Source organism: Anopheles merus, chromosome 3R, assembly GCF_017562075.2.
Source record: "Anopheles merus strain MAF chromosome 3R, AmerM5.1, whole genome shotgun sequence".
NCBI lineage: Eukaryota > Metazoa > Arthropoda > Insecta > Diptera > Culicidae > Anopheles > Anopheles merus.
The window spans coordinates 9,696,043-9,723,885 of NC_054084.1; the positions used below are offsets into that span (position 1 = coordinate 9,696,043).

The window sequence follows — 27,843 nt, forward strand, 5'->3', positions numbered from 1 at the left end:
AACTATTTTCTATTCACTTCTCTACTCAGTTTGCATTTGAGTTTTGTTCTCTCGCTCTCTAATTAGCTTACTTGTGTGTCTTTTTCTCGTTCTCTCCTGATTTTCCACAAAATGGTCATGTTTGTTTTAGTTTTGTTCTTGCTTGGGGGGTTTTTTATCGTTGTTTTACGTTTTGCTGCTAATGTTTCTACTTTTCTTCTTCTTCTTCTTTTTCTTTTCATTCTTCTTTTACTTCTTCTTCTTCTTCTTTTTCCCATTTATGCAGTTTGTGAGTGCGGGGGGTGTGATGAGCGTGCGTGTTTTGCTGCTTGCTGCTTTGTCTTCGGGTTTCAAATTTAAGTGGCACTTTGAGAAATTGATCTATGTTTATTATTCGTTACCTTTTCTTTTAATATAAGTTTCTTTTACTTTTTTTGCTAAGCTTCTTCCTTTGTTCAACAACTGCTACCGGTCGTCTTCTACTAGTGAGAGAGATCTCAAGAATTCAATAAAGAATTTATGGGTGGAATTTTCGTTTGCCCTCCATCATTACACACACCACAGATGAAGAGTCGTTCCAGGCGCGAAAAGCCATCCATAGGGCTGAGGGGCAGGGCGTGAATCATTTTCTTTTTCTACCATACTAACGACACAACGGTCATACCGTTTGGCGCGCGAGTTACCCCATATTCCGGTCGGCAAAAAACTTTGAACTATATATTTTTCTTTTCAGGGAAGCGTTTTCATTTCGTCTATCCGCAGGTTTTGGTCGTGTAGTGAGTGTGTGCGTGTGTGTGTCGTTGTACTTGAATAATAATCTCAATCATATCGCTCATTAGTTAAAATTTGCGATTCCCCAACAGATCGGAGGGGCACACAGGGATCCAATCGTGTTTCTCTAGTTTTTGATAGTTTAAGATTCGGGGAGGAAAAAGGCTCCGTGTAGAAAATTGGTACCAGAGGTTGGGGTTAAAAATAGTCATAACTAATGTAATCGTAGGAAAACACAGTTCCAAATAGAGTATGTAGTTGTGTGACTGTGCCTGTGTGTGTGTCTCTCTATTGGACAGTAAAATTCTTCTCAAAGCGATCGTTTTCACAGTGCAGCATGACGTGGCTCGCCGCGTTTTCGTGGAAAAATGTATCGATCGCCCATCCTTTCGTAGGATTTCGAGATAAAGTTCTGAGCGCTTCCAGCTACACCAAAAACCCTGTTACTAATATTTCGCTCTAGTTAGGTCCCCGTGCACTGTAAACTAATTTAGAGTTGTAACACACACACATAGTAGATCTTGCGTGTTTACTTCGCTTCGTTTTCTTCTAGCTTTTGTTTCAAATTTCTCTAATAAGCCACATCTATGTATACATAATCACGGCACATACATTTCATCGTTCCTTTCCCATCATTAAACAGGATGTGTGTGAGTGTGTTCAACCCACTAATAGAGCCCTCTTTGTTATTAGTATTTCCCCATTTTAGGCGCACATTGGCATACTACTAACACACACACGTGTTTTGTGATTGCCACACTACGAGTAAAGTGATAACGAGTTAATAAAGTTATAAGTATGTACGAGTATGGCTGTGTAATTAGTGTTAATTAACACATACACACACACTCTCTCTCTCTCTTAAACTGTACACATACACATACACACACACTTTTGCTTGATAAAAAGCGCAACCAACGACGACGAGGTTTCCCAATAGACTATTTCTAATATGATTCCGCTAGAACACGGGACACGAGTATTTTGTAAAAAGGACAACCATTAAGATTCGTTCACACAATACTTTCTTGTACACCGGCCATCGGGTTTGCATCTCTCTCTTCGCACTATCTTTCCTTACAGCTTTCAATTTGTTTTCCTTCACACTTAATCCTTTGTTTTCTTCATCACGGGGGGAGGGAGAGCACATAGAGGAACGGCTAAAACGTCATTCAATACACTATCCATACTGTTTTGTTTCTTAGCAAGTGCGAATGTATGTGCTTGGCTTCTTTTTTTTCCCTACATTCTCTTCACAACAAATAGCGCATCTGTGTATCTAATGATCATCAAAATTGACGAAGGTATGTGTGTGTGTGTGAGAGTATAGTTATATCCATAGCATAAGTGCGAACGCGCGTGCAATCGGTTTAGGCTTTGGAATACACGATTCTTCTCCTCACGACAACCGTTGTTGCGCTCACAAGGAAAGGTGACGCGACTTGTTCTTCCCCATTTTTATGGCGTGTGCTGTGCGCAGAGTGCTGTGCAATCGTCTCACAGTTAAGTTAAAATACAGATCCCACACACCATCCGTCGTGGTAGCAGTGTGCCTGGGTTCGCTTACCTGCTAGTTCTAAGACTTTACACCTTTTTCCATCTTCTGTGCTCTTTCTTCTCTCGCTCTCGCTCTCTTTCTTCAAACATTAAATATAATGGCTTGCCTTGCGCACACAAGAACACGCTAGCGCTTATTCACAGATTCTATTCAACTCATCCGCCTGTCTGCGAAACCTAATAGATCGGTTCGCCGTACTGATTGATCATGTCGTTCAGCTCCTCCAGCAGCTCGCTGAATGTCATGCGCTCGTGCGGATCCCGCTTAAAGCACGGTGCCATCAGCTTATCGTACACGTACGAAAAATCCTCCGGAAGCTGTAATCTGTCGGTGCGCGGAAAGAGAAACAAAGAGAATCACATCACACGTGCGAAAAGTCAACCACCACGACCGGCACCATCACAACACACCACTTACATCTTTGTCTCGCGTTGCAGCAGTTGATACAACTGGGCCGCACTCTTAACGTCCACGTGCGAGTACGGTGTCGCACCGTACGTGAACATCTCGTACAGCGTCACGCCAAACGACCACACGTCCGACTGGGAGGAATACTTTTGCGTTTCGAGCGTTTCCGGCGCGTACCAGCGGATCGGCAGCTCGCGGCTGTGCCGCGCCACGTAGTAGTTGCTGCCCTCGGTTACCTGCGCCAGCCCAAAGTCGGAGATTTTGACGCACTTTTTGCTCTCCACCAGGATGTTGCGGGCGGCCAGGTCGCGATGCACGATGTTCTTCTCGCACAGATAATTCATGCCCTAAGAGGGGAGATGGAACGAAATTCGATCATTAGTTTTTTTATAAAACGTACAATCCGGTTCCTCATCCCGTTCACCTACATTTGCTATATCGCGCGCCATCCACAGCAGGTCCAGCTCCTTCAGCTCGTACCGCATGTAGCCGAGGTACGCCAGCAGCGATCCCAGCGGCACGTACTCCATCACCACCACCAGCTTGTCCAGCTCCTCGATGAAGCAGATAAACTCGACAATGTTGGTGTGGCGCAGGTTTTTCATTATATCGACCTCGCGCCGAAAGTCGTCCTTCACCCGGCCCAGGTCGGGCCGATCGTCGTAGATCGTTTTCAGCGCAACGTCGCGCGGCGCCTGGTTGTCCCGCTCGAGCGTACCCCGGTACACGCGCCCATAATTGCCCTCCCCGAGCATGTTGTGGAAGAAGATGCGCTCGCTGCCGCTCAGCTGAATGTAGTCGGAACAGTTGACGAACGTTTTCTCGTAGTACGAATCGCCGCTGAAACGGTTGATCGAGTTCGAGAGCAGCGGAAGCGAGCTGCTGCCGCTCGAGGCATTGCTGCGCAGCTCACTGTCGCTTCCGTTGCTTACGTAGGACGAGGAGGTGCAGTCGGTACGGGACCGAATCAGGGTGGAATCTGTTGGGAAAATGTAACAAAACAGAAGCGATAAGCATTGGCGTTGTGTAGAAAGAAAAAGAGCCTGCGGAGAGCTTTGGTTCCCTCTCCTATCCTACTCACTGGTTTCCATTGACAGGATACTGTTTTTAAAGACGGACCCATTCAGCATGTTGCTCGTCGAGTGACCGTTCACGTGTCCATTCCCGACCGTGCAGTAGCTGCCATCTAATTGACCTGTTTGTTTTCAAACAATTTGAACACAAGAAAATGATTATTATAATTCAAAAATGAATCCAAGCTCGGCAATACATACGCGCATGCACCAGCAGCCCCACGACCGTTTGCGGTGCGAGCCGCTTGTCCGGATCGGCGTGCCAGCCGCAGCTCAGACACTCGTAGATCTGCTTCGAGTCCTTCAGCTCGGGCGGCATCGTCTGCAGCCATTTGCGCGTCGGCAGAAACTCGGCCGGCTTGTACACGTGCATCTTGATGCCGCGGCTAAAGATTTCCCACAGCGTCGAGGTGCAGGCCCACGCATCGGTGGCCGGATCCGCCCGCAACCGGGCCACGCTCTGCTCGCTCAGATCCTGATACTCGTACGGTATCCAGAGCAGATCGTGCTTGGTTAGCCGGCGCTGCCCGTGCATCCCCGGGTCGCCCAGCTTGGCCAGCACGCGCTGCTCGCCCTCGTCGTACTGCGTGACGAGCATGGACGAGCACCGGATGTGGCCGTGGATGATGCCGTGCTTCTGCAGGTAGTACAGGGCCCGGGCCAGCGAATGGCCGATCTCGATCAGTGCGGTCGGCCGTACCGAGGTGCGCCGCGTCCGCAGAAACTCATCGAGCCGACCGTACCGGGGGAATTCGAGCACCATCGTGATGGGTTTGCAAACGGTCATACCGTACAGCTTGATGATATCGATCGAATCGATCGTTGCCCACTGGCCAGCAACCTGCAGAAAGTCCTGCAAAAGGGAAGAGGAACCACCCAGTGTGCTGGTTAGAGAACACATTCTAGCGGCGCGCGATGATGGTAGCGCAGCGACAAACCTTCAAATATTCTCCCTCCTTCTCGTTCTTGAGCAGCTTGAGCGTAACCTCCATCTTGCTGTTGTTTGGCAGCAAAAAGTCGGCCCGCGTTCGCTTCGTGTAACCGTCGCTTTCATCTTCCACCGCATCTGTACAGAAAAAGAGCACACGAGAAAAAAAAAAACACGAACAAACACAAATTAAACCAACTGTTCCTTTTTCATTCATTAGCAAAACAGCATTAGCATCGCCGTATCTCATACGCACTTCGATTGATAACCAGCTCCTTGGCGGCATTGATAATGCAGGCCCGCTTCTGGCCGAGCTCCTGCGTGCCGCCGCGCAGCAGCCGCTTCGGGGAGGCTTTGTGCGTCGGCCGGCAGAGCAGCAGGTTCGGGGCGGTATCGTTGTCCGATGGTGGCAACCGGTACACGCTCGTTATCTCCGGGTTGAGGCTCTTCAGCGCCTCCGTCAGCTGGTTGTACCGGTGCAGTACCTCCTCTTCCTCCTTGTCGCGCTGCACGTGCCACTGATCTTCGGCGTGGATAAGCTTGTACGTTTTTATCAGTCCACTGGAGGGGCAGGAGATGGTGTGCGATAAATGAATTGATAAAACATACAACACCGCGCACAATTGCACGTCCTTCTACTTACTCGGTTTCTAGCATATCGACATAGTAGGTATCGTACTGCTCCTCGCACTGGCGTATAATGCACGCACCGCAGCTGCTGTTCTTTTCCCGAATTTTGTCGGTGGAGTACTTTCCGCTGAAGAAAAGAAAAAAAAAGGCATAAGAACGCTGGGGGTTAAACGAAACCCCCGACCAAACGGGGCGATGGCCACCCTTAAACAGTGGGAGGGAGGTTTGCGTGCCTAATTTCGCAGAAGCGTCCCAGTCCTTCAACAATCTGCGAACTATTAGCTAAGGATACATGGGGAAAAGTCCTTATTTTTTCAAAATCCCACTTAAAGCTGAGCTCGGGCCTCTTCTCCATCCGGTAGAGCATATCAAAATGCTACAAAAAACTAACGCGAAAAATGCTCTCCTCATGATGACATGCCGTACCTCAAACTCATCAAACTCACAAAAGGCGCCTAGCGACCATTTTTCTAAAGCCCGCCCTGTAAAATGATATGCACCGAGAGTGCGCGCACCAAGTTCGAAGAATGTTTCCTCCCCTCCCACGCCCCCCCCCCCAATCCGAGGCAGCAGCAGGATGGTTGGCTTTTGCGTAAACTTTCCATTCATCCGGCCCGGACGGACGGAACACACCAACCACGTTGGCGGCGGCGGCGGCGGAGGATGATGATGACGACGATGACATGCCGATTCTCGGTAGTTTCTCGGTGTATACGATGTCGCGGCGCACCGACACACACACACACACACACATAAAACAATGAAAGGAAAGCGCAACTTTAGGTCTAAGCCCTTTTTCCAAGATACGAGCAGCAGAGACCGGGAGACAGGCGCAGTTCGGCTCGTTCGCTCGTTGCGTACTGTTGTTGCTGAATGCGTGGAACTTGGTCCTCGGGTATGAATGAAACCCTACCCAGCTTCGATGATTTTACCGGAATTACTACACCTCCCCCCCCCCCCCCACCATTTCCCACCGAAAAACGACTCACCCGATGGGACCGTGGCACTTGAGCTCTTTCAGCAAGTTGAGCATCGGCGAGGAAAGGTAGTCCTGGCATAGATACACGGTCCATTTGCACATTAACCTGTAGCGAGAAAAGGGTAACGGAGTGGAGGACGTCCCCCCAATGCCGCATGTTAGGTGCCGGGTTTGCGGAAAGACATACACATGCCAGCTTACCTATAGTAACCGGCTAGGCAGGTTACGAACGAGTTCAGTTCAGTCTGATCATGAAAGTCTATACAGTATGGCTCCGACTGGTCTTCCAGCGCGAGTTTCACCGTCAGCTTCTCCACCAGTATGGTGAGTATTTCGTCGATATTCGTCACGTGCTGCCACTGTTGGAATGGAAGCGAAATGTGAGTATGGAGTAAGCATGCAAGCACATTCTAAGGTCCTCTGGCGCGTATAACAGGACCGGACATTACCTTGCTGGCATAAAACACCTTCAGGCCGGGCGTCGTGGTCGCATCCTCGTGGTCCAGCGTACGCTCCAGCCCGCCGCCCGTCGAGCCGTACTTGGTCGTTTCGCGGCTCGATACCGCCGTACCGTAGGGCTGAAACCGTAGCTTCACCGGACATTTGCCGGTGCGCGAGCTGAACTCCCTCCGCGGGTACTGTATTTCGGCGGCGTACTCCTCGTACAGATAGCCCGGCGCGATGTTGTCGATATCGTTGATGTAAACGTTCTTCACGTAGCTGTGTTGCGATAGTAAAAAACGGGAGAGTTTGTACATGAAAAGGATCTTACGGGTGGTGTGACGCATGTTGTCGGCTGTGCCGCCGCCGCCTCCCCTCCCCCCCTCCCCCCAAACCACTTACTTCACATCGTGATCTCGGTTCTGGATGGAGTTGAGCGATTCGAATATCCGCTTCTGGGCGACGTTCACGAAGCACACCGAATGCTCGCGGCTAATCTTGCGCGGGATGTACTTCTCAAAGTCACGCTTCAGCTCGCTCAGCCCGACCTTGTCCTCGATCATCTTCCGGTACATGTCGTTCACGACGTAGCCGAGTATTTTGTTCTTGTACTTCCGGTAGTCGATCTCCGGGATGCGGTTGTGCAGCAGATCGTACCGGAGCTGGCTGTAGTAGTAGTTGAACAGCTCCTGGTCGAGCGCTTTCAGGCAGGATAGGTCCGGGACCTGAGGAAATTAGTGAAAACAGGAAGAGGAATGCATGTGAATATCAAATGTGATCTTCGTAGTATTTGTTTGTTTTGAGAGCCCTTTCGCTTTGAATATACAAAACAACATCCTTTTGTGGTTGTCTTCCAGACTAGAGATAGGTAGTAGTGATCCAGATTTATGAATCTGAGTGAATCTTCAGAGTGTGAATCTTTGAAATGAACCTTAAGTCGATAATTTTTTTTATGGATTCATGAGTCACTAATGATTGACGAATTTCTCGAACATTCTTAAATCTCTGACAATTCTTGAATCTTAAAAAAAAAAAACCATAAATCCCTGAAGATTTATGAATCTATAGAGAAACAATAATATCTACAGATTCAAGGAACTCTAATGAATCATAAATCCTTGAAGATTGCAGTCTTCAAATCTCTAGCGATTCATGAATCTCTAATGATTCGTGGATCTCTAAAAATGATGAATCACAAAGGATTCATCAATCTAAAGAGATTCACCAACGTCCAAAGAGTCAATGTTTGCAATACCCCGTCATATGTGGCCATATGAAACTTAAAAGATTCAGAAATCATTACGTATGAATCATTACGAAAAATTCAAGAAGCACAACACTACTCCGAACATAATTAGGACGCGCAATATAGAACAAAAAACCAACTATTTGCCAACAACCGAAAGATGAACATCCCTGCCCAGGGGTGCCATTTGCAAGCGATAAAACGCGAAGATAAATTCCTATGTACCAGGTATACGTACGCTACAGCTAGCTTCTCTCGTCGTGGGGGTTACAGGCTTTTGCTATCTCAAAACGGGAGACGACCACAGAGAGCTGTTAAGATAGAGCGGCTGGAGCGGATGTAAACTAGCGCAATTGTTTAAAGTTTCACATCCCGAGAAGGAGGGGAAGGCAAATATTTTGCTAAATCATCACACCCGTTTATCTAGTCCTTCCCCCTGCCACGAAAAGTGCAAACAACCGTCTTCCCGGAGCGACTGCTTTAGAGGGTTTGCATCCATTCACCGCACACACACTCTCTCTATCTCTCTCCATATCTTGTACCGTCCAAGTTTCCGACGTAAAGCAAACCGTACACTGGAGCAAGGGAACCGAACGAACGTAAAATCACGTCCCACCATCAAGAACATCGCGTCCAAAAGGCAAATAGATTAGTTATATTACAATTCCGAACCACACCCATACGCCATAAGAGCACAAAACACACACACACACACCACTGCATGTATTTAATATCAAGTGCAACCAAACTAATCGGTCTAGGCAGTGCCCTAGGCAACAACAACTGCCGAAAGAGAGAGAATAATCAAATAAAAGTAAGTTTGCCCAATCTGTTATACAGTGTGTTCTGTGAAGCCTACGGGGGCATATACAGTGCAGCCCAAGAACGCTTGGAGGATTAATTATGGATGCAGCAGTGTGTGTGTGGGGCTAAGGAAAATAAACAGCCCGAATGGGCCGCTGCTGGCTTCCACGATCGATCCACGAGCACACTTTTTATTAGTTATGCATGGGCCTGGATGTTTAATTTATTAATGTTTCACTTCAGCTTTTTCCACTGTTTTTCTCTCCTTCTCTTTGCCGCTCCCGGAGTTAGCCGGGGATGGATATCTAATAATTCATGGAAGTTACAACTATGCAACTTTTGCTCTAACTGTGTCACCACCACTACCGGGGTGGGACGTACTTGTAAGCTCACCCCACAAACAATCTTTACACCCGTCGAAGTCTTTTATTATTTAAAAAAAAAAAAGCAAGAAAGCACTCCAATAACTTCTGTGCTTCTGACACATGGATTGACACAATTGACAACAGCTTACCTTGAACCGCAACCGAAAGTCGTACTTCTTGTCCGTGGACGGACGGCTCCCGCCGGCCAGGAACCATTTCTCGTCGTGCAGCCGCAACCCGACCAGCGCAAACACGACCGGCTTTATCTTGAGCTGCTCGCAGACCGCCCGGCAGACACGCTCGCACGTATCGTCCTCACCGCTGGCGCGGCCCACCACCGGCACCTGGATGAAGCAGTCCGCCACATAGTTGAACACCTGGTACGCCGCTTCATCGGGCATAGCGAACGGGGTTTTTCCGCGGGTCAACTACCGGCGCAACGATCGCGCACCGGTAGCCACACAGGAAGGAAAATGATATCCTTTCTCTACCACTCTCTAATCTCTACAGCTTGCTGTCTTTACTACCAATACGGACGCGTTGTGTGTTTATTGGACACTTTTTTTCATGGACGCAAATAACAAGATAGACGTTTAAGTAGTTATAACTGCAGTAACATTGTTTAAAACTTCAAACTCCTTCAAGCTCCTTCTTTCTTAGCTCTAACCTGCTCTAAATCTGGTACGCTCTCATCGACCAGCGCTCGACGGAACTAGACACATTAAAATGGGAAACCTTCTAATTCTGTGTGACATTTGATCAATTCATTCGCCTTCCGCGAACGGGATGGCATCATATCCGCGTCGTTTCCGCAACCGCACACACGTGTTGTTGTTAAACGCACTTTGAACATTTTACACAGATATCACAGATATAAAATTCCTTCGACTTTGCACCACACCAACCACACATCGGTACCGATGCATCGGACGCGATTGATGAACGGCAGAGGAATGTTGTTGCTCGGCTGCTCTATTCTACGTGCTTAATTAGGCGGGCTCAAACCGAATGCCTTTGGAGCCACTCCGTGTGCGTGTGAGTGTGTGTCGCCAAGGCTTAGACGTGGGTAGGTCCTGCTGTCGTCTGCTGTACATCTGTTCAGACGCTTGAATGTCGGCTCGTGGCCGTTACTCTGTGAGTTGATTGGTGGTTGTGGTTGGTTCCTTGCTCAAACGGTTTCGATGATGTCCGTTGGGAGGTCACTTTGGCAAGCTTGCGTTGCAGGGCCACCCATAACCATCCTTTCTAGCCGGTGGCTGTACGTATGTATTGGGCTGTAACGATTCGAAGCAGAGAGAGAGAGAGACATATAAGAAACAGTTTAATTGACCATAGGAAGGTAGCTCGGTACTTGGTAAAACAATTGATTACATTATGCGCGCCCAAATAGCAATTCCACTGTAAAGGGTGTGTATATCTGTATATATTTAATTCATTAAGCTTCACCACCACCCCGGGGATTCCGCGGACGCCCATGCTTTAACGGCCGAACCATCGACGATGCCATCATCACACCACAACACCACCACCAACGAGTGGTACGGGAAAGTGACCACCAATTTCAACAACTACTGACAGCCGAAGGATGAGTTAATAATATATGCGGTAACCTGTTGCCGGGCATAACGCCACGACAGGACAGTGAGCGCGAGCGCGTTAACGCGATAGGATGGGAATGAAATCCCCTCCCTTAAAGCCGGAACTCTGATAAACCCAATAAATGGGTGGGTTAACATAATTTAAAGCCATTGAACAGGGGGTGGAGGGTCAGTAGAATCGTGATAAGTGAAACGAATGCACACGCGAAACGCGGTTTGATCGGAGGAATTAAACGCGCATTAAAATGATTCCGCGACACGCAAAACCACACACACACGCAGACAGTGGTGTTGGGTAGACAAAACGAATTTAAATGCTCATTAGAGATTTAATTGTAACTGATGATTGGTTTGATGGGATTTTTACGGTAAAATAAAACGAACGCATTGTCAGGGTGATTTAACAATGAATTATCAATTGTAAACATACAAAGCAGCTACAATCTTCATATAGCTCAACAAGTGAAATTTATTATTTGAGTTTGGTGAAAAAATGACCTTGCTAGATACGCAGACGACGCTTTGGAGCGTGCCCCAACGACTCCGATCCGACTCCGGCTATTGTTAGTTCGATTCCGACTCGGGTAAAATTGGATCCACTAGCTCTTTCCGCAGTTGCGGTCGGGCGGAGTCGAAGTCGTTCCAAGACGTGCGGAGTCGTTCGGAGTTGGCCAAAGGCATTTCAACTAATGGTGTTTTTTCCTCTTCTTAAATAGACTCCGGCCGACTCCGGACGACTCCGGACGACTCTGGAGACTTCGGAGCACTATGACTTCAAATGACACCAACTACGGCGTACGACTCCGGACAACTCTGGACGACTCTGGACGACTTGGTACGACTCCGGATAAGTCCGGACGACCCCGAACAACTCCAAACAGCTCCGGACGACTCCGGAGACTCTGTGCGACTATGACTCCGCATGACTCCAACTACGGACGACTCCGGACGACTCTGGACGACTCCAGACAACTCTGGAGACCCCGTACGACTCGGGAGACTCCGTACGACTATGACTCCGGATGATTCCGGACAACTCCGGACGACTTCGGACGACTCTGGACGACTTGGGACGACTCCGGATGAGTCCGGACGATTCCGAACAACTCCGAACAACTCCGGATGACTCCGGAGACTCTGTGCGGCTAGGACTCCGCATGACTCCAACTACGGACGACTCCGGACGACACTGGAGACCGCGTACGACTCGGGAGACTCCGTACGACTTTGACTCCTTACGACTCCGGACGATTCCGAAACGACTCCAGACGACTCCGGACGATTCCGAAACGACTCCAGACGACTCCGGACGACTAAACACTACTCCGGACGACTCCTGGCTAGGCAGGCCTAGTCGGTCACGTCCCCAAATTTTTTCCAACGTTACCCAGCACTAGACCTTGTACTTTGAAGGTCTTTGATTCAGAAATCATAATCATATGTCCCCTTTCTTCACGTGTGCCAATTTCAACCGAAAGCCATCGATCTGTGGTTGATACCTTTAATCACTGTCAATGACGTCGGGATACCCGCGAGGTACACCGCGTCTTTTGGGGAATCAGTTAGAAACATCATTGTCAAGATTTACCCCTCTCAACCCTTCCATTAACATCTACTGTCGCCAGTTAAGCATTCCTTAACCTCTTTGATATCAGAATGAAACGTTCCCCACCAGCACAGCCCAGAGAGGTGGGGGTGGTGGTTTTGCACTAATTTCATGTGAACTGGTAGAATCCATTCAACATAGCTTTGGGGTGTTGTTTTTCCCAGAACAATAGATATTGAATAGCAGCAGGCCCCCGGGACAGGCAACCGATGTTGTAACCGATCATGCACGAACGTGCTCATACAACTTGGTTGGTGGTGATTTGATGCTAATTATTTGATTGCCATTTTACGGACAATTTTTTGCCGATCGACTTGAGTTTGTGTTCGGTGGAAAGTTATGCTATTTTAGTTAATTATCCTTACGCATACCGAACAGGGCTAGTCCTAACAAAAGAAGCTATTTAAACAGCAAAACACTTTCAGATGTGTGGGCAGTCACAAAACGAAAAAAAGTAATCTTGCAAGCGGAGCTGCTGGCACACGAACGCGCGGCGGCGCCGTTAATGACGTACGACTTCCCTTTCTTCCCACCCACCAGGCGGCATCACACACGCCGTAGAAAATGCGTTTGTTTGTGTATTTTAAAAATATAATAAAACAGAAACGCAGAGACGCGATATATTTGCGATTGAAATGTGCAAATGAGAGCGCGGCTCGTTGACGCGTTACTGCCACTGCTGCTGCTGCATCATCATTCGATATTTTCTCGATTTTCCCCTGGGCCACACAAAACGAAGAAAAAGGCAGCAGCAGCACACACACACACACACCGACGTATCGATTTTTCGTGACCAAAACCATCAACTGGCTGGTTTTAACTTCAACACTTGAACAACTGCATCCTAACGAGCACACGCGAGAATGCGCTTGGCGCACCGTTCCCGGGGTTCGGTTTTAAAGCGCGCCTCAACCTCAAGCACCACCGTCCTCCACAAGCTTGATAATTAATGCACATTAACTGCACACCAACCACAACACAAAACACACAGCAGCAGAGCACATGCACATTGGGACGGATTATTTGCTTCGGTGCAAAAACGAACGGTGTGTGTGCAGGTGTTACAGTGTGAGCTGAGAAATACATTCCGCATCGCGCCATTGCATGACTTGTTCCCTCCTCTCCCTAGAGGGGAGGGAGAGTGCGCGCATAAGGTCCACGATGGCCGCGCGTTGACAATTGGGCAGGTCGTCTGCTGCGTCGATCTGCGTAGCCGGGCATTCGACACACGAAAGGAGGCAGCACCATGCAACGCACACGCGCCATTACTTCTCTCTCATCAACTTTATACGGCTGAATGCACTTTGGATGCAACGGAGAAAAGACTCTTCTCCTGTCTGCCTTGACCAGTGAGGCAGAGAAGAGATTTGTTTTAATTATTCCTTGCCCTGTTTTCTGCCCCGTTTTCTTCCTTTTTCTTGCCAGCAGCAGAAGGGTTAAATTAACGATCTCAGTTAAACGCAGATCTTTGCTTACACTTTATGGAGTGCGCGCGCGCGCATTCTCAACCCCCGCGCTTTGTGGTTCTGTGTTCTGCGTTTAGATAAATGCACTAAAACCCTATCGTTGTCGTCGTCGTCGGTATAAATTGCTGACACGCCGTGTTAAAACGAATGCTTTCTTCGCTGCGCCAACCGGCAGCACACATCGTCGCTTCGCGTTTGCATAAAGCTCATGTGTGCTGTGTGCTTCATTGTAAGGGAGCCTACAAACGGGACACACGGGACACACAGGGGGGAAGGCAGTTCTCAAGTGCAGTAGCGGCGGCAAGTGTGCTTTAGCTGCATTTCCTTGGCATGCAATTATTTTGCAGGGGTTTTTAGTGGGTAATTAAATTGGCATTTTTTACAAATTTGGCTACATTTTGAAGGTTATGTATCATTTTATGTGGTAGATTTTGCAAAACAAGTCATACCTATAAAGGACAAATTAAGGATACATTAAGGACATTATAAGGATATCAACAAAAATAAATTAAAAAGCCAACAAGTGAAAGAATATTAAAATCCAGTTAATAAAATTTAGCTCACATTATAACAACCTACCCAGAAATTGCATCCGAAACTGTAAAATAATCTGCATAACTGTTAAACAATTTGCCAAACTATGGGGGGGGGGAGAAATTAAATTAAATTCAATTAAAAAAAAAGGAAACCCTGCGACCTTACCACCCCTTGGAGAAGGGCTGGAGGAGAGTTCATTCTGCGAAATGGAAATGAAAAGACCCGAGAGCTTAATGTATTTCTATGCACTTTGTTCGTTTTTTTTTTTTGAAACGATTTTGCAACTCGCTGGTGCATAAAAGTGAGAAGTGCATACGAGCGGCGCGCGCGCGGACTGGAGAGAAGGTTGGCCGTGTTTTAAAATGATAGCATTCTCCCGCCCCTCCAACTGCATTCTCCCTTCCGCAATAAGAGTAACACGCCACCACATCGCTCTACCGCCCTTCCAACTCTCCGCCGCTTCCCCTGTACCGGACGGCTTTGGTGCATAAATTAATAAATTTTGCATTGTTTACACTTGCAATCGCAGCTCCGCTGTTTGAGCAGCAGTGGATGGATAGCGGGGTGATGGTAAGAAGGGAGAAGGTTATCTTTAACTTGTACGTGTGTGTGCACATGCAGCAGCAGCAGCAACGGTCCCCGCCAACACCAAACTCACCACCCTCTGCCACGTATCGACTCGGGTGTAGATTGCTTTCTTCGATAATTGCACAAACCCCTCGCCCTTCAACGTTTACCGCCTCTTCCTTCTACTGCTCCTCATAGTCTGAGCGACAAAGTACATGTGACAGAGGGAGAGAGGGGAACATACACACAACCGAAGGGTGATAGAGACGTTGCAACAGAATGTGCCGTCGTTTTAACATCCTCGCGCGCGAAATCCGATGCAGCGCTCGAAATGACGAACGAGCGCGCACACAGACACACACACACACACAATTTCCATCGGATTATGCACTTTTCAGTGCATACTGAACTCACTCCCCCCCAAACCACCCGATCCCTTCGAACGGAGAGTTCCTTTTTGCCAACTTGGAAGGCATGCATAGTTCTATTGTTTTGATTCTAGAGGGCACATGATGCGAAAAGGGATTGCCGCAGCAGTTGGAGTGCAGTTGTAACAAGAGCCACTCCACAAAAACCCCGGGATGGAAGGGAAAACGGTGCTTGCAACAGAGCCGAGGTAGAGAGAGAGTGTTTTGTAACTGCTGCGTTCGGGAATTTGCAAAAAGGAAAGAAAAACATGGTGCGTTGTACGGTGAGGAATTATTTCAACGAAAAGGCCTGGAGATAGACACCGTCGGGAAGGAAAGCTGGATGGAGGCCATGTGTCACGCGGATCGCAATTCATTTGCTCGACAATGAATGGACTAGTGATGGGTTAGTTTGAGAAAATTCCGGAGTCAACTGTGATCCAAATCCGACAATTTCGCAACCGTCTCGGGACGGTAGGTCCGCCCAACATTGTCCGGAAACGTTCAGAATTGTTTGAAGTTGCCCGGAGTCGTTCTGAGTCGTCCGAGATCATCTGGAGTCATCTGGAGTCATGCGATGTCGTTCGAAGTCGTCTGGAGTCGTCCGGAGTCGTCCGAAGTTGGAGTCTTCCGGAGTCGTCTGGAGTCGTCCGGAGTCGTCCCAAGTCGTTCGAAGACATCCGGAGTCGTCCGGAGTCGTCCGGAGTCGTCCAGAGTCTTCCGGGGTTGTCCGGAGTCGTCCGAAGTTGGGGTCTTCAGGAGTTGCCCGGAGTTCTTCAGAGAGTTATCCAGAGTCTTTCGAAGTCGTCCGGAGTCGTTCGGATTCGTCTGGCGTCGGACATCTCCTGACGACTCCAACTCCGGTCGACACCAACTTCAGACGACAGCGACTCCGGTCGAAACTAGTGATTTCGACTTAGCCGGATTCAGAATCGGCCTATCAATAGCCGGAATCAGATCAGAGTCGTGGATGCACTTCAGAGAGCACACTACTATAAGGGACAGTAAAATTCAATGCACCAAAATTGGTATGCAAAACAACAATTAACTCGTTTGTACAAACTGCCTCCTTAACTCCATTTCCCAAATAACGCCAAATTTTCCCTAAATATGCCTTAAGCTGCATCATTCAATCAACATAATTAAACATTCGTCTGCTACTGTGCGTGGGTTTGTTTTCTGTCCGTGTGCGTGTGCCATTTTAATTAATATTTCGACAAAAAGCTACAATTAATAGGCGCATATATGCTTTCACCTTTGTAGGCCCCCATTCCCAAACCCGCACATCAATTTTACCTGAAAGGCATCAGCCGATTGAGAGGCGGCTTTGACGGTTGGACTTCATTTGCTTCACCGTATGTAGTACACCACCATCAAAACCACACCCGGCCGTGTTGTTCAGCATGATCAGAACACGCACCTACCGTGTGTCGGCCAGGGATCGCCTGTAATTGATATTTTCCATTAGCGCTAACGTCAACTGTGTGCGGTGTGTGGATGCGGCCGCTGTGGAGCCGAGGAAGTGGTTTGAATTACAAACCGCCAACGCACACACCCCGAATGCATGTGCAGCGGGACACAACACGCGGTAGAAAACCTATGCCGCCGCTGTGGAATGTTTAAAAAGGAGTAAATAATGCGCGCGCTTCGGGCTTGCCGATCATGCATATCATTACGAGGAAAGCGTTTGTATTAACGGAAGCGAGAGGAAGGAACAGTAGGGCTTGGTTTTCAAATGGTGGCGCGATGCACAAAATTACAGAAAAATGGGTTTATTTCCCATTCCGTTAAATATTGAAACTGGTGGCGTCCGTAAGTTTTCCATCACTCGAAACCGAACAAGTGCGCTTGAAGGGAAGAGAAGCGTTAACGATGATATGAATACGGGAAATATTAGGACCATGACACAACACCACCAGCAGAGAGCTCTGCCGTGGCCCACAGGAGCTTATTTGAATGTGAATGATCCATCAAGTTATAAACAGCATTGACTGTGCTGAAGATCCTTGGCGTGAAGCACCAAATGGCGCTTATTCTACTTTGTATGAACTGTATGAACCCCACATTCTAATCTTGCAAGCAACTTGTTTTCGAGAATCGATTACTCCCGACCCATGAAAAAGGTCGAAAATAAATCAGAAACCTCAACCGTGTTCCACCCTGTGAGCAAAGATTGATTTGTAACCAAATTCTGACTAGAAACAAGCCAAGTTTATACCAACAAACTGTGACCTGGGCAAGTCCGGCGTAGACTACACAAAAGAATCAAATGTTGATACCGACGACTGGACTGTGTGTGCGCTTGGTGGGACAGGACGTCAGCCTCCCTCTGTTGGAGTTGGCCGAATCAACCCCAAAACGTTGCATCAACTCCAAAAAAAAAAACGGGGTTGATCGATCACTTTTCTCACTCCGCATTGCATGGCATAAACTTTAATCTTATCAGTTTTCAGGAGGGCAAGCAGAAAAGAAGACAGCCAACAAAGCTCCCATTACCAACATCGGGCTCGGTTTGATATTTACGAGAACCTTTACCGATCGTGTTACACACACATTAGAGGTTTGTGATTTCCAAAAAAAAGAAAGGAAGAAATCGCGAAACACAAACCAAAACTTTTAAAATGCTAAAGGTACAAGCTACGGGCACCGTTTCCCATCGAATGTCAACAAGCAGGGGGAGAACATGTTTCTTTAATTTGAAATTTAGTGAAATATATTCCTTCCGCTGCGCACGGGGGGGGGGGGGGAATGGGGGTTTGGAGAACGAATTAAAATCGCTGCTCTGATCGTGGAGATGCCAAAAGCCAGCAGCAGCAGCAGCAGCTTCACGCTGCGCCTAAAGAAGAGCAGTTAAAGATTACACAACAGAAACAGCGTGGTGGAAGGACTTGAGAAACAAATGGGGACGACTGGGGGAGGGGAGGAGGATTTATTCCAACAGACAAGCATTTAAAATGTAGCAAAAATACAACCGTGCGTGTCTGCCCGCCGCCCCAAAGGGTCGAAGGATCCAAGCCAACCGAACCCAACACAAAAAAAACGAGGCAAAAAGACACACAAGGACAGATAGCGATAGAGGATCGTTCTTCGTTTTTCTGTGCTTCGCTGTTCCCTAGATCTCGTGTCATTTTCGGGAACCACTCGGAGGACTAGAGGTAGCGCGGGGATCAAAGTGATATCTTCAGTGAAAGACAACATCCCAGTGCGAGTTTGCCTTCCAGCAGCGGTGGTTGGTGGTGGTGGTGGTGTTGGGAGGTTGATGCTTCGATTAATCAAGCGTCAACCGAAGGAGCATAACGAAGGAGAGAGCCAGAAAACGAACCTTCTTCTTCTTGGCTAGGCCTGTTGTGGACGAGGATCGTGAAGGAAACTAGGATAGAGAGAGAGAGAAAGAGAAAGAGAACGAGAGCACGATCAGGTACCGGACGGGGAAGGATAGCGGGTGCACAAGACTAAACGAAACCAGACACATAAATATCAACAACCGTGAAGTCAAGTCGAGTCGCAGCAGCACGCCGTGACCGGGACACGGAGGAGATCCGCCAACAAAAGAGAGCCTACACCATCGCCAAGGGAAGAGAGAGAGAGAGAGAGAGCGAGGAAAGGAGGGAAAGGCAGCAGAAAGGGCTGCGCGCATGAGCAATTAAATGTGTGTGGCGTGTCTTTTTTCTTTTTGCCTTCTTCCTTCGCCTTCGCTTGTGGTCTCTTGCTTGCTTGTAGCATACACACAGACACAACTGGAAAGCGCAAGCACACAGTAGAAAAAAAAGGGGTAGCAGCATAAGTTGAAAATCAGAAGGCAGCATAAAAACATCGCCCATCGCCTTAAACGAGCGCTGGGAAGGACAGGAAAGGCCCCGTGAAGGGGGTTCCGTATTTAAGCAGCGATTATCAAGTCAGTCGCGTTGCGTCGTTTGCGGTAAGAAAAGTGGGGGTTTCTTCTTCAATCTCTTGCAGCCACCAAGTCAAGGTTTTTTTTTTCATTTTCTTGGTTGAAGGAGAGAGAGAGAATGAGACTCCAGCATTACACCGTGTGGGTTTGTGTCTGTAAGTTGAGAAAAGGAAATCCAAGTTGAAGCCCGATGCCGTGTGTGAGCATGAGCATATGCACGATTGGAAACGGGGAACACACAACATTAACTCGAACTGAGCTGGCAGCCATCACCATGCAGACATATACTGCGAGCGAGACACGCCGGTGGACCGTCCAGAAAAGGGCATCCCATCCATCAGGGCGAAGAAACACCCGATCCGCGGGTAACGGAACCTCCTCCTTGGGGTCCTCTGCTGCGGGGCTGCAGAAATGAATTGACATCTGGGACGTTTTTGAAATGGGTCGGCGGGACTGGTTAAGCATAGCGTGCACAACACACCTCGCACGCACGCCCTGGACACTCTAGGCAACACAGCCAGCAAAAGCAAAAAAAAAAAAGGCAACAGAACCAACAACCAGAGACAACCGGGTGCTGCCCCAGTCGAACTGAAACGTAAATTTCTATTTTTGACATTTTTCACAATATGTGTATAACAGACGCACACACGTTTGTCCGCGTACTTTTTTTTTTTAAAGGTTCTTGTTTGCTGTGGTACATATTCCAACTCTGCCACACCACTCCACTACGCCAGCCAGCCAGTGATATCACCAAAACCCCCTGACTTGATAGCGCTTTCCAACGGGTCCACACGGTCCCCAACAACTGATAACGCTTGATCACCCCGCCCGCCTGTGTGTGTGTGTGTGTGTGCGGGTAGGACCGATCGGCCGTGTAATACGGTTGAGTTTCGGGTCAAATATTGCTGCCGATTGATAATCTGTGGAGCGTAAAAGTGTAAACAAACAAACACTGGTGCGGACACACCCGACGGCGTTAGTCACACACGGCCCTCTAGACCAACTGGGTTTTGCCCTGGGCGCATAGAAACAACACGGGGACACGGCCACTGCCGCTGCAGACCCGCGAGCAGATGAATGTGTAAAATTAGGGCACCGTTATCAGGCAAAACCATTGCGAAAGTTTGTCTGTAAATTATCAAACGTGACGATACAAAAAAGTATTGCGGAATAGCTGGACGAAAGGAATTCCATTTGTCCGTGCTCGAACGGCGGGAATTTACCACAAGATAAGATTAGATCGCAACGATAAGCGGACTTTTCGGCAGAAATAAAATTGCAAATTTTAATCCAATTTAAAAAAGGTCTCTTGGAAATATCTTGTGACGTTGACACATCAGCTGATGATATCATATACATAGCTTCAGTGCTCCGTTGCCCAAAAAAAAAAAAAAAAAGATAAGATTAAAAAAGCATCAAACTCATCAAGCAAAACGGTAATAAATTGTAATAAAACATAACCCCTTTTTGCCCTACCTACAAGCACGAAAACAACCCCCCCCCCTGTATTAAGAGTGGTGGGGCGCAAAAAACAAACCTCCGCCCAAATTAGCGCATAATGCCGCGGCCATTACTGGGAGGGAGATGGACCTAACAGCGGAGGAAGACAGGTTATTGTCCATTAATTAATAATAGAATCATAAAGCTTGTTTTTGTTTCCTGCGGGCCGTATAAAGCACAAACGGAGCGTGCGTGTGCTGGGCGCGCGGGACGACTCCGAAATCGTTTCCACATGATCCTCGCGCTGTCCCCTCCCAATATGTGCGCTTGTGCGCCGGTGTGTGTGTGCCCATATCGGGGGACCTTTTCCGCTCCCACAGCTTGTACAAGCACAGAAGCCACAATTGGAACCGCCAAACATGAAAATCAATTAGCTTCGCGTTTGTGGCCACAGCATATGCCAACACAGTGCCAAAGCGCCTCCGTGTCCGCGTCATTTCGCATTAGGAACGTTTTGCGGGGTGCGACGAACAAAAAGGCCAGAGAAGAGAGGGGCAAGGTGCTGGAGAGGAAAAGAGGGCATACAAGAAAAAAGCAATTCTGCTGCACACGCACGTAATGAAGTGCCGTCTGGTGAATTAATTCAAGACCGCGCCGCGCACCAATGACCGAAGGATGCCGGGTCAACATGGTTTCGCTGCTGCTGTCCCCATACAGTGGTGGGTTCTGTGTGCCACGCAAGCACTTCATCAAACATACATAAACATTACATACATTGAAGGAGACGGAGAGACGGCCCACCGAACTTCTACGAAGGGACAGAGACAGATCAAGAGTGGGGAAAAGTGTGCCGAACAAGCGTCCTGTACCCACCAAAACGGCCAAATTAAAATCCCTTTCCATACCGAAATGCGCGTTTTCCCCGGTCACCCAGCCATATGTTGGAGCTGTGGATGCTTCCCTTGCTTCTTCCTTGCCAAACGCAAGCGACACCCGACGACGAACCTCCGCCCGCAAAAGCAGCCCTCCCGGCATTATTGTTCTTATGGACGGGCGCGGGCCTTCGTTTGATCAGCACATGATGGAGTAATGGATATATTAATGCCCCACTCTCCCCAGACAACACACACACACACAGACACACTGGGGATGGGACATTGCCATGGGGACACGAAGCCAGAACAGTCGCCGGGCTGTTCATAAATTCATCACAGCACAGCACACAACCAAACATATACACAACACGATCTCCATTCCGTTTTTGTGCGCAAAGGCACGCAAAGAAGGGATATGGGAATGAATACCCAATGAGACGGAGACCTCCCCAACCTCCCCAGAACAAAACAAAACAAAAAAAAACTCCTGACTGCGGGGGTGTGGACAAAGGAGTCGTACACATTGGCAAACATAACCAATTCGTTTAAGTAAAGCCTTCTCCGGGGGGGGGGAGCCAAAGCCACAGAGAGAGAAATAGGGAAAGAGCAACTCTTCAAGATTCACAAACGCGCTCCACAACGCGCAAAGTGTGTGTGTCTTTGGGGCGGTGAGTTTGGCCACATCTTCACGGCAAGTCTTCGGCGGCGGAGCGCACGTCTTGTGTTCGATATTCTCTAATCCCTCCATTTCATTCCCCAACTCCCTTTCCTTCCCGTCAAACTTCAAACCAGTCTCGGGGATGGGAACGACCAGAATATGGGAGATGTTACCTCTCCTTCAAGTAGTAGCTACAGCCAAGCCGCAGCCATCAATCTGCCTGCTGTTGCTCCAAAGACGGTATAAGCAATACAAACAACAACCAGCTCCTCCGTTTTGGATCTCCCCCCCCCCCCCCCCCCCCTGGTCCTTATCATATCATCCTCCTCAAACTACTCCCCGGTGTGTTTTGTTGTTACGACCTATCCCGGCCGAACTTGCTGCTAGCAGAACTTGCCCCTCTCGACCGCCATAAATAATGCTGCCCTGGTCGGTCGTTCTAAGGCTGTGGTGCGGTGGTGCGGACGGTTGTTCCACAAACAGCGTTGATCGGGGAGAACTTCTTTGAAAGCTCGTTGATCCAGGCGTTGTGCCTTTTCTTTCGTTGTCGTTGCTGCTTACACCTTCCTGCTACGCGCTGCCTGTGGTGAACTCCCAACAAGGGAGCGCGCGCGCACGGGTGTGTTATCTCCCTGTTTTTTTTCGCTTTCTCCCGTATTTATCGTGCTTCGGGTGGGGGTTTGGTTTTATTACGTCGCAGACGCATTTACCAAAACGTGCCTAATGCTTTTTGGAGCAATGCAAACACACACACACACACTCCTGTTACTAGTGTGAGGTACTCCTCCCCTTTGGACCATCAGATCTTTTTTTGCTTTGCTTTTATGGTCCCCAAAGGTTTCGGTGGACGCATTACCTTCGCATCGGGGATCGATGTATTCGCTGATCTCGAGAAAGGGATTTTGGCACGGTTTTTGGAGGTTTAAAAATAGCGTCCTAAAACCCCCGCTGGAACTCAATTAACGCCCAGTGTGTCCAGATCATGGCGCAAAACAGAAGTACAAAAAATGCCTAACAACGTGTCGGGATGAAGCTTTCCAATTATACGTCACACCAACGAATGGCTTCCAGTTGACACAATCTTTGCCCGGGGGAACGAACAACGGTCGATGTAAAACAGATTTCAAATTTGATTGCTAAATATAACCGTGAGCCTCACAGCCTCTGGAAGGGATTTCGTTGTGGCGGGAGAAGTAATTTTGGAGCAAAGTTCTTGTTTCTGTCAGATGTTTGCAAAGAACATGGGGCATGAAATTGTAGTTTGATGGATTGTTAGGGGCTCATTGCAAGATGCGTTATTATGTTATTAAGGCTTAAAATTTGAATATGTACCCAGTCCAACGGATCTTAGCTAAGTACACGTAGTACGGTAAAGCAGAACCTCATATGTCCTGATTGGCTATGAGAAGATAACGTGGCTTAAAGTTCTTGTACAAAAGTTTGATGGACATCGTCGTTGAAATATGCGTTCCAATCCTACACTGGACATCTGAAATGTCCTAGGCAACATCCCGAGAGGTCCTAACGAAAATCACAAAACCATAACCAGTTTCTCCAATGATGTTGTCCGAAGTCGCCCAGTCATATTCCATTCGATCAACAAGTGCCAATACAGAATTCCGAGCGTGTCTTCTGATAGAGATATCCGAGAGGTATTCAAAGACACGTGCAAATGGCAATTCGCGTAATACTGGAAGGTTTAGTGCAACAAACAACTCGACCAGATACCGGAAATGATTCCCACTCTTGACACTCTTTGACCGAATTCCAGACTTTTGTAGGCTTAGATTCACAAAAGGATAGATCAATCGTGCACACTTGAGGAGACAAGCCCCCAAGAAGTACCATCATACAAGAGCACACACATGCTATCAGCGGATATTTCCAGTCACCTCATCAGTGGAGCACAATTCACATTTCCCTCCGATTTAATGATAATCCCAAAAATCAAAAAACACCTTCCCACCCACTTCAACACATATATGCCCGGCCGGATTTATACATAAATCCTTCGCAAATCGCATTAGGGTGCAGAGCTCCGGGAAGTCTCTCTCTCACACTGTGGAGCAGTTTGCCGCACCGTCGAGGAGGTTGGGTTTCCGGCGAAAGCACAAAACGCACTGCTGCATTCCAAAGTTATTGCCTAAGCTCCATCGCTCCCCCCACCGAGTACTTTGAATTGCGTTTGGCAGAATTGCTGGAACCCGCTGTTGCAGGATGCAGGACGAGGGCCGTAGTGTAATTCGCACGAAGGTGCGGGTGGCTGGAGAGGAGGCTGTTCAGTTCCACGGCCTAAATGCCAGTACCGAGTAATAATAATTACACATCCCGGGGTTGCATATGTGTGTGTGTGTGTGTGTGTGTGTGTGTGTGTGTGTGTGTGTGTGTGTGTGTGTGTGTGTGTGTGTGTGTGTGTGCGTGCGTGCGTGCGTGCGTGCGTGCGTGCGTGCGTGCGTGCGTGCGTGCGTGCGTGCGTGCGTGCGTGCGTGCGTGCGTGCGTGCGTGCGTGCGTGCGTGCGTGCGTGCGTGCGTGCGTGTGGAAAGAGCAACAACTTTCTTCCTTGCTAATGCGTGACCTAACAAACGGCTCGCGAGAGAGAGAGTGAGAATGAGAGCGATAGAAAGAGAGAGAGAGAAAGTAGGTAAGGCGATCCCCGTCTGCAGAACGGAACGGTTCCGGGAAAACCGGAGTCCATGCCGGATTGCCAGAACCGTTGCCAGCGTCATCGTGCAGCACCAGCGTGGCACAAACCAAAACAACAATCACACACACACACACTCTCTGGTGCCGTTCTTATTGTTTTACTTCACTTTCGACCCCCCTGTTCGCCGTACATTGTGTTCCACGAATGCAGTTTTAAGCGAAAGCCACGACTGCCCTGGCATGACCTCGAAGAGACACGTGGGTGGGTGGGTGGGAGTGTGTGGCGCACTCGTGTGGGCGTGAGCAGTTTTTCAGCCGAGCGCTCCTCTTCAGGGGATTGAAAATTTGATTTTTGCGTTCGCAACACACACACAAACACATTGACAGGAAAGAGAAAAAAAAGGACCAAGCAATTATCCTTCGGAGGGGGAAAAACCAACAAAAAACAAAAACATTGTTTGCATTAGCGGTTGTTCCTGCTAATTGACCCCGAGAGCCCGTCCCCTGACCGCTCGTGCACACACACATACACACACTCGGCATCGATAGGCATGACATCCTTCGATCGATTGGACGAAGGGATGGAGAAGGCTCGAGCCATTACAGGGCCGAAAAAAAAGGAACCTTACCGACGAAATCAACGTTTGCTACGTCTTACATTCTCTGTTGCTCTCCGCTCGGAGCGCATTTTCCACCTTCACTCTCTCTCGCTCTCTCTCTCTCTCTCTCTTGTTGTACACCAACCTGATGCTTCTGTGTGATTTTTGCTGCATGTTTGATGTTCGTCCTTTTTTCCTTCTCGATTGTTTTTGGCCTACTACTGTTGCTCTCTCTCTCTCTCACTCTCTTTCTCGCAATACTCTTCCATCCTATCATCTGGATTGATGGGACCGGACGATGGCGGCGGCCGTGCAATATGATCCTGGAATTGATACATACACACACTTTGGGTATTACGACATCCCCCACACACACACAGACACAGAGCTCATAAGGGATGATTTTTCCGTCAGCCACCCAACGGTTTTTTTTCTTACACATCCGCTCAGTCGTTTTTCTCTCAACCTGTAACACACACTCTCTCTCTATCTCTCTAGCTGTTTCCTTGTCTTCTACAGGACACACAGAGTTGGTAGGGAAAAACGGCCACCCTCCTTCTCGCATCCTTCGATGGCGACGGCACTCCCGGGAAAATTACACCCAACTCGAACCTGTCCGAAACGTGTCTCACAACAGCGCAACCGATGGCCTTTTTCCCGTCCACACACACACACACAGGTGACCAACACCGTGGTACGAGACAAATGGGAAGGGTGGCCTTTTTCCTTCGTTCATTCAGCTCATTCTATTACTGGGAAGCAGGGCAGCTTTTCCACACTCCTGCCCGGGGGACCTGAGGCCTGTGTGCTGATGGATTTTGACAGGGCACACACCACCATCATCGTAGGCGCGCAGCAGCGAACAAAAAAACGGTGGGGTGAAATACACTTACAGCACACATATACAACCTCGCGCGCACACACACACACACACATTACAGCATTTACACCCGAGCAAGCGTTCGCGCACACGCGGGGAGCAACAGCAGCGGACGATTTTCCCGGAACCCGAAATGTTTACGTGCAGTTCAAGGAAAATGCCCAACGATCCAACATACAGAGAAAGAGAGGAGAGGAGAGGAACATCGAATGGGGTGACGGCACGTGTCTTGATGCTTTTATGCTATTATAAACAGGCACACATAAGCACACATGGGGTTTAATTCCAAAACTTACGCCGCGTAGTTTGCGCCGTGTTGCAGTGCACTTGGAAAATCGGGCTGGAAAAACTCACCTTTCTCAGCTCGTCCGTGGTGCTGCTCGTCCGCTCTCGACCTGTGCCGATTGACAACGGCCTGCTCCGCCTCTCATGGCTTTTGCTACGGGCTGATGGCTGATGAAAATGATGTTTGTACGACGACGAACCCACACACACACACACACACGAAAACTTTGCAATTTTTTGGAACAATTTCGGAACAATTTCTACATGCAACGCAACACACATTCACTTTGGGATTGGGATGAAATAGACACGATTTGGGGATTTTCCTTCTCACCGCCTGCTACCTTTTTTCCTTCGAAATTCACATAGGCACAAACACACTTATACACAGGCGCGCACACTAACAGGACGTTCTTCAAACACAACGACACAATAACAGCAACGGCAACGACAAAAAAAACAACACTGCATCCGCGGGGCCACTCCGTAGGTGGATGTAGAGGATAAACGGGTGTGTGTGTGTGTGTTTTTTTTTGTTATAAACCTCCTCGGGTTCTAGAGCTGCCCTGTACGCCAAAGGGAGACTCCTCGCTTCCGGATCTAGGAAGGAAGCCCGGAGCGTGCAGCTGAGTGAGCTTAACCTCCGAGCACTCCCCGCGCTCTTCCCACTCTTACTGCGTCGTTTTCACTTCCACTGTTTTGCCCCTTTCCAGACCCTTGGCAGCCTAGCACGGTGCAGCGTAGGTGGGAAAGGAATGGAAAAACACAACCATATCACACACCCGCACACACACACGCGCGTACGGGATGAAGCTTTACGGACGCTCTGCTCTAGGTTGCATTCCACCGAAAAAGGACGGTTCACACACCCACACACGCACACCACGAACGCATCTAGAACGCACTTGCAGCACCAACACTGTACATACACGCACACACATACACACAGAGCGCACGTTCAAAAACCCCGGAATCCTTGTATGGACAGAAAGGGGAGGGCTGCGTTTTGTAAAATCCAATCAATTGCCCCGTTGGCTACTAAACAACAATTGTTCCGTTACCGTCTGTTTCCCTCAGGGCGAAACACTTGCCTGATCCTGCAATGCACAGGGAAGCTGGCGGTGGTGGTGGTGTGTGTGTGTATTAAATTTGCTCCACCAAGCGCGAGCAAACGCAAAAACACAACTGTGCGTCCGCTTGTGGTATT

General features: G+C 48.6%; 1 protein-coding gene across 3 annotated transcripts; it reads right to left on the reverse strand.

Annotated features, from left to right (window-relative positions):
- LOC121595206 (tyrosine-protein kinase hopscotch) lies at positions 1 to 27,843 on the reverse strand. Of its 3 annotated transcripts, XM_041918979.1 has the most exons (15): positions 26,706 to 27,843; positions 16,660 to 16,808; positions 9,332 to 10,456; positions 7,170 to 7,492; positions 6,776 to 7,046; positions 6,528 to 6,685; positions 6,337 to 6,432; positions 5,361 to 5,474; positions 4,974 to 5,278; positions 4,728 to 4,855; positions 3,991 to 4,642; positions 3,798 to 3,911; positions 3,145 to 3,695; positions 2,726 to 3,063; positions 1 to 2,632 (listed from the first exon to the last, which is right to left on the reverse strand). In XM_041918979.1, exons 3-15 carry the CDS (start codon positions 9,581 to 9,583, stop codon positions 2,485 to 2,487), a joined length of 3,450 nt encoding a protein of 1,149 aa, XP_041774913.1. In that variant the 5' UTR covers positions 9,584 to 10,456; positions 16,660 to 16,808; positions 26,706 to 27,843; the 3' UTR covers positions 1 to 2,484. The 3 variants fall into 3 exon arrangements, with proteins under 3 accessions (XP_041774913.1, XP_041774912.1, XP_041774914.1); XM_041918978.1 differs by lacking the exon at positions 16,660 to 16,808; XM_041918980.1 differs by lacking the exons at positions 16,660 to 16,808; positions 26,706 to 27,843 and adding an exon at positions 25,617 to 26,325.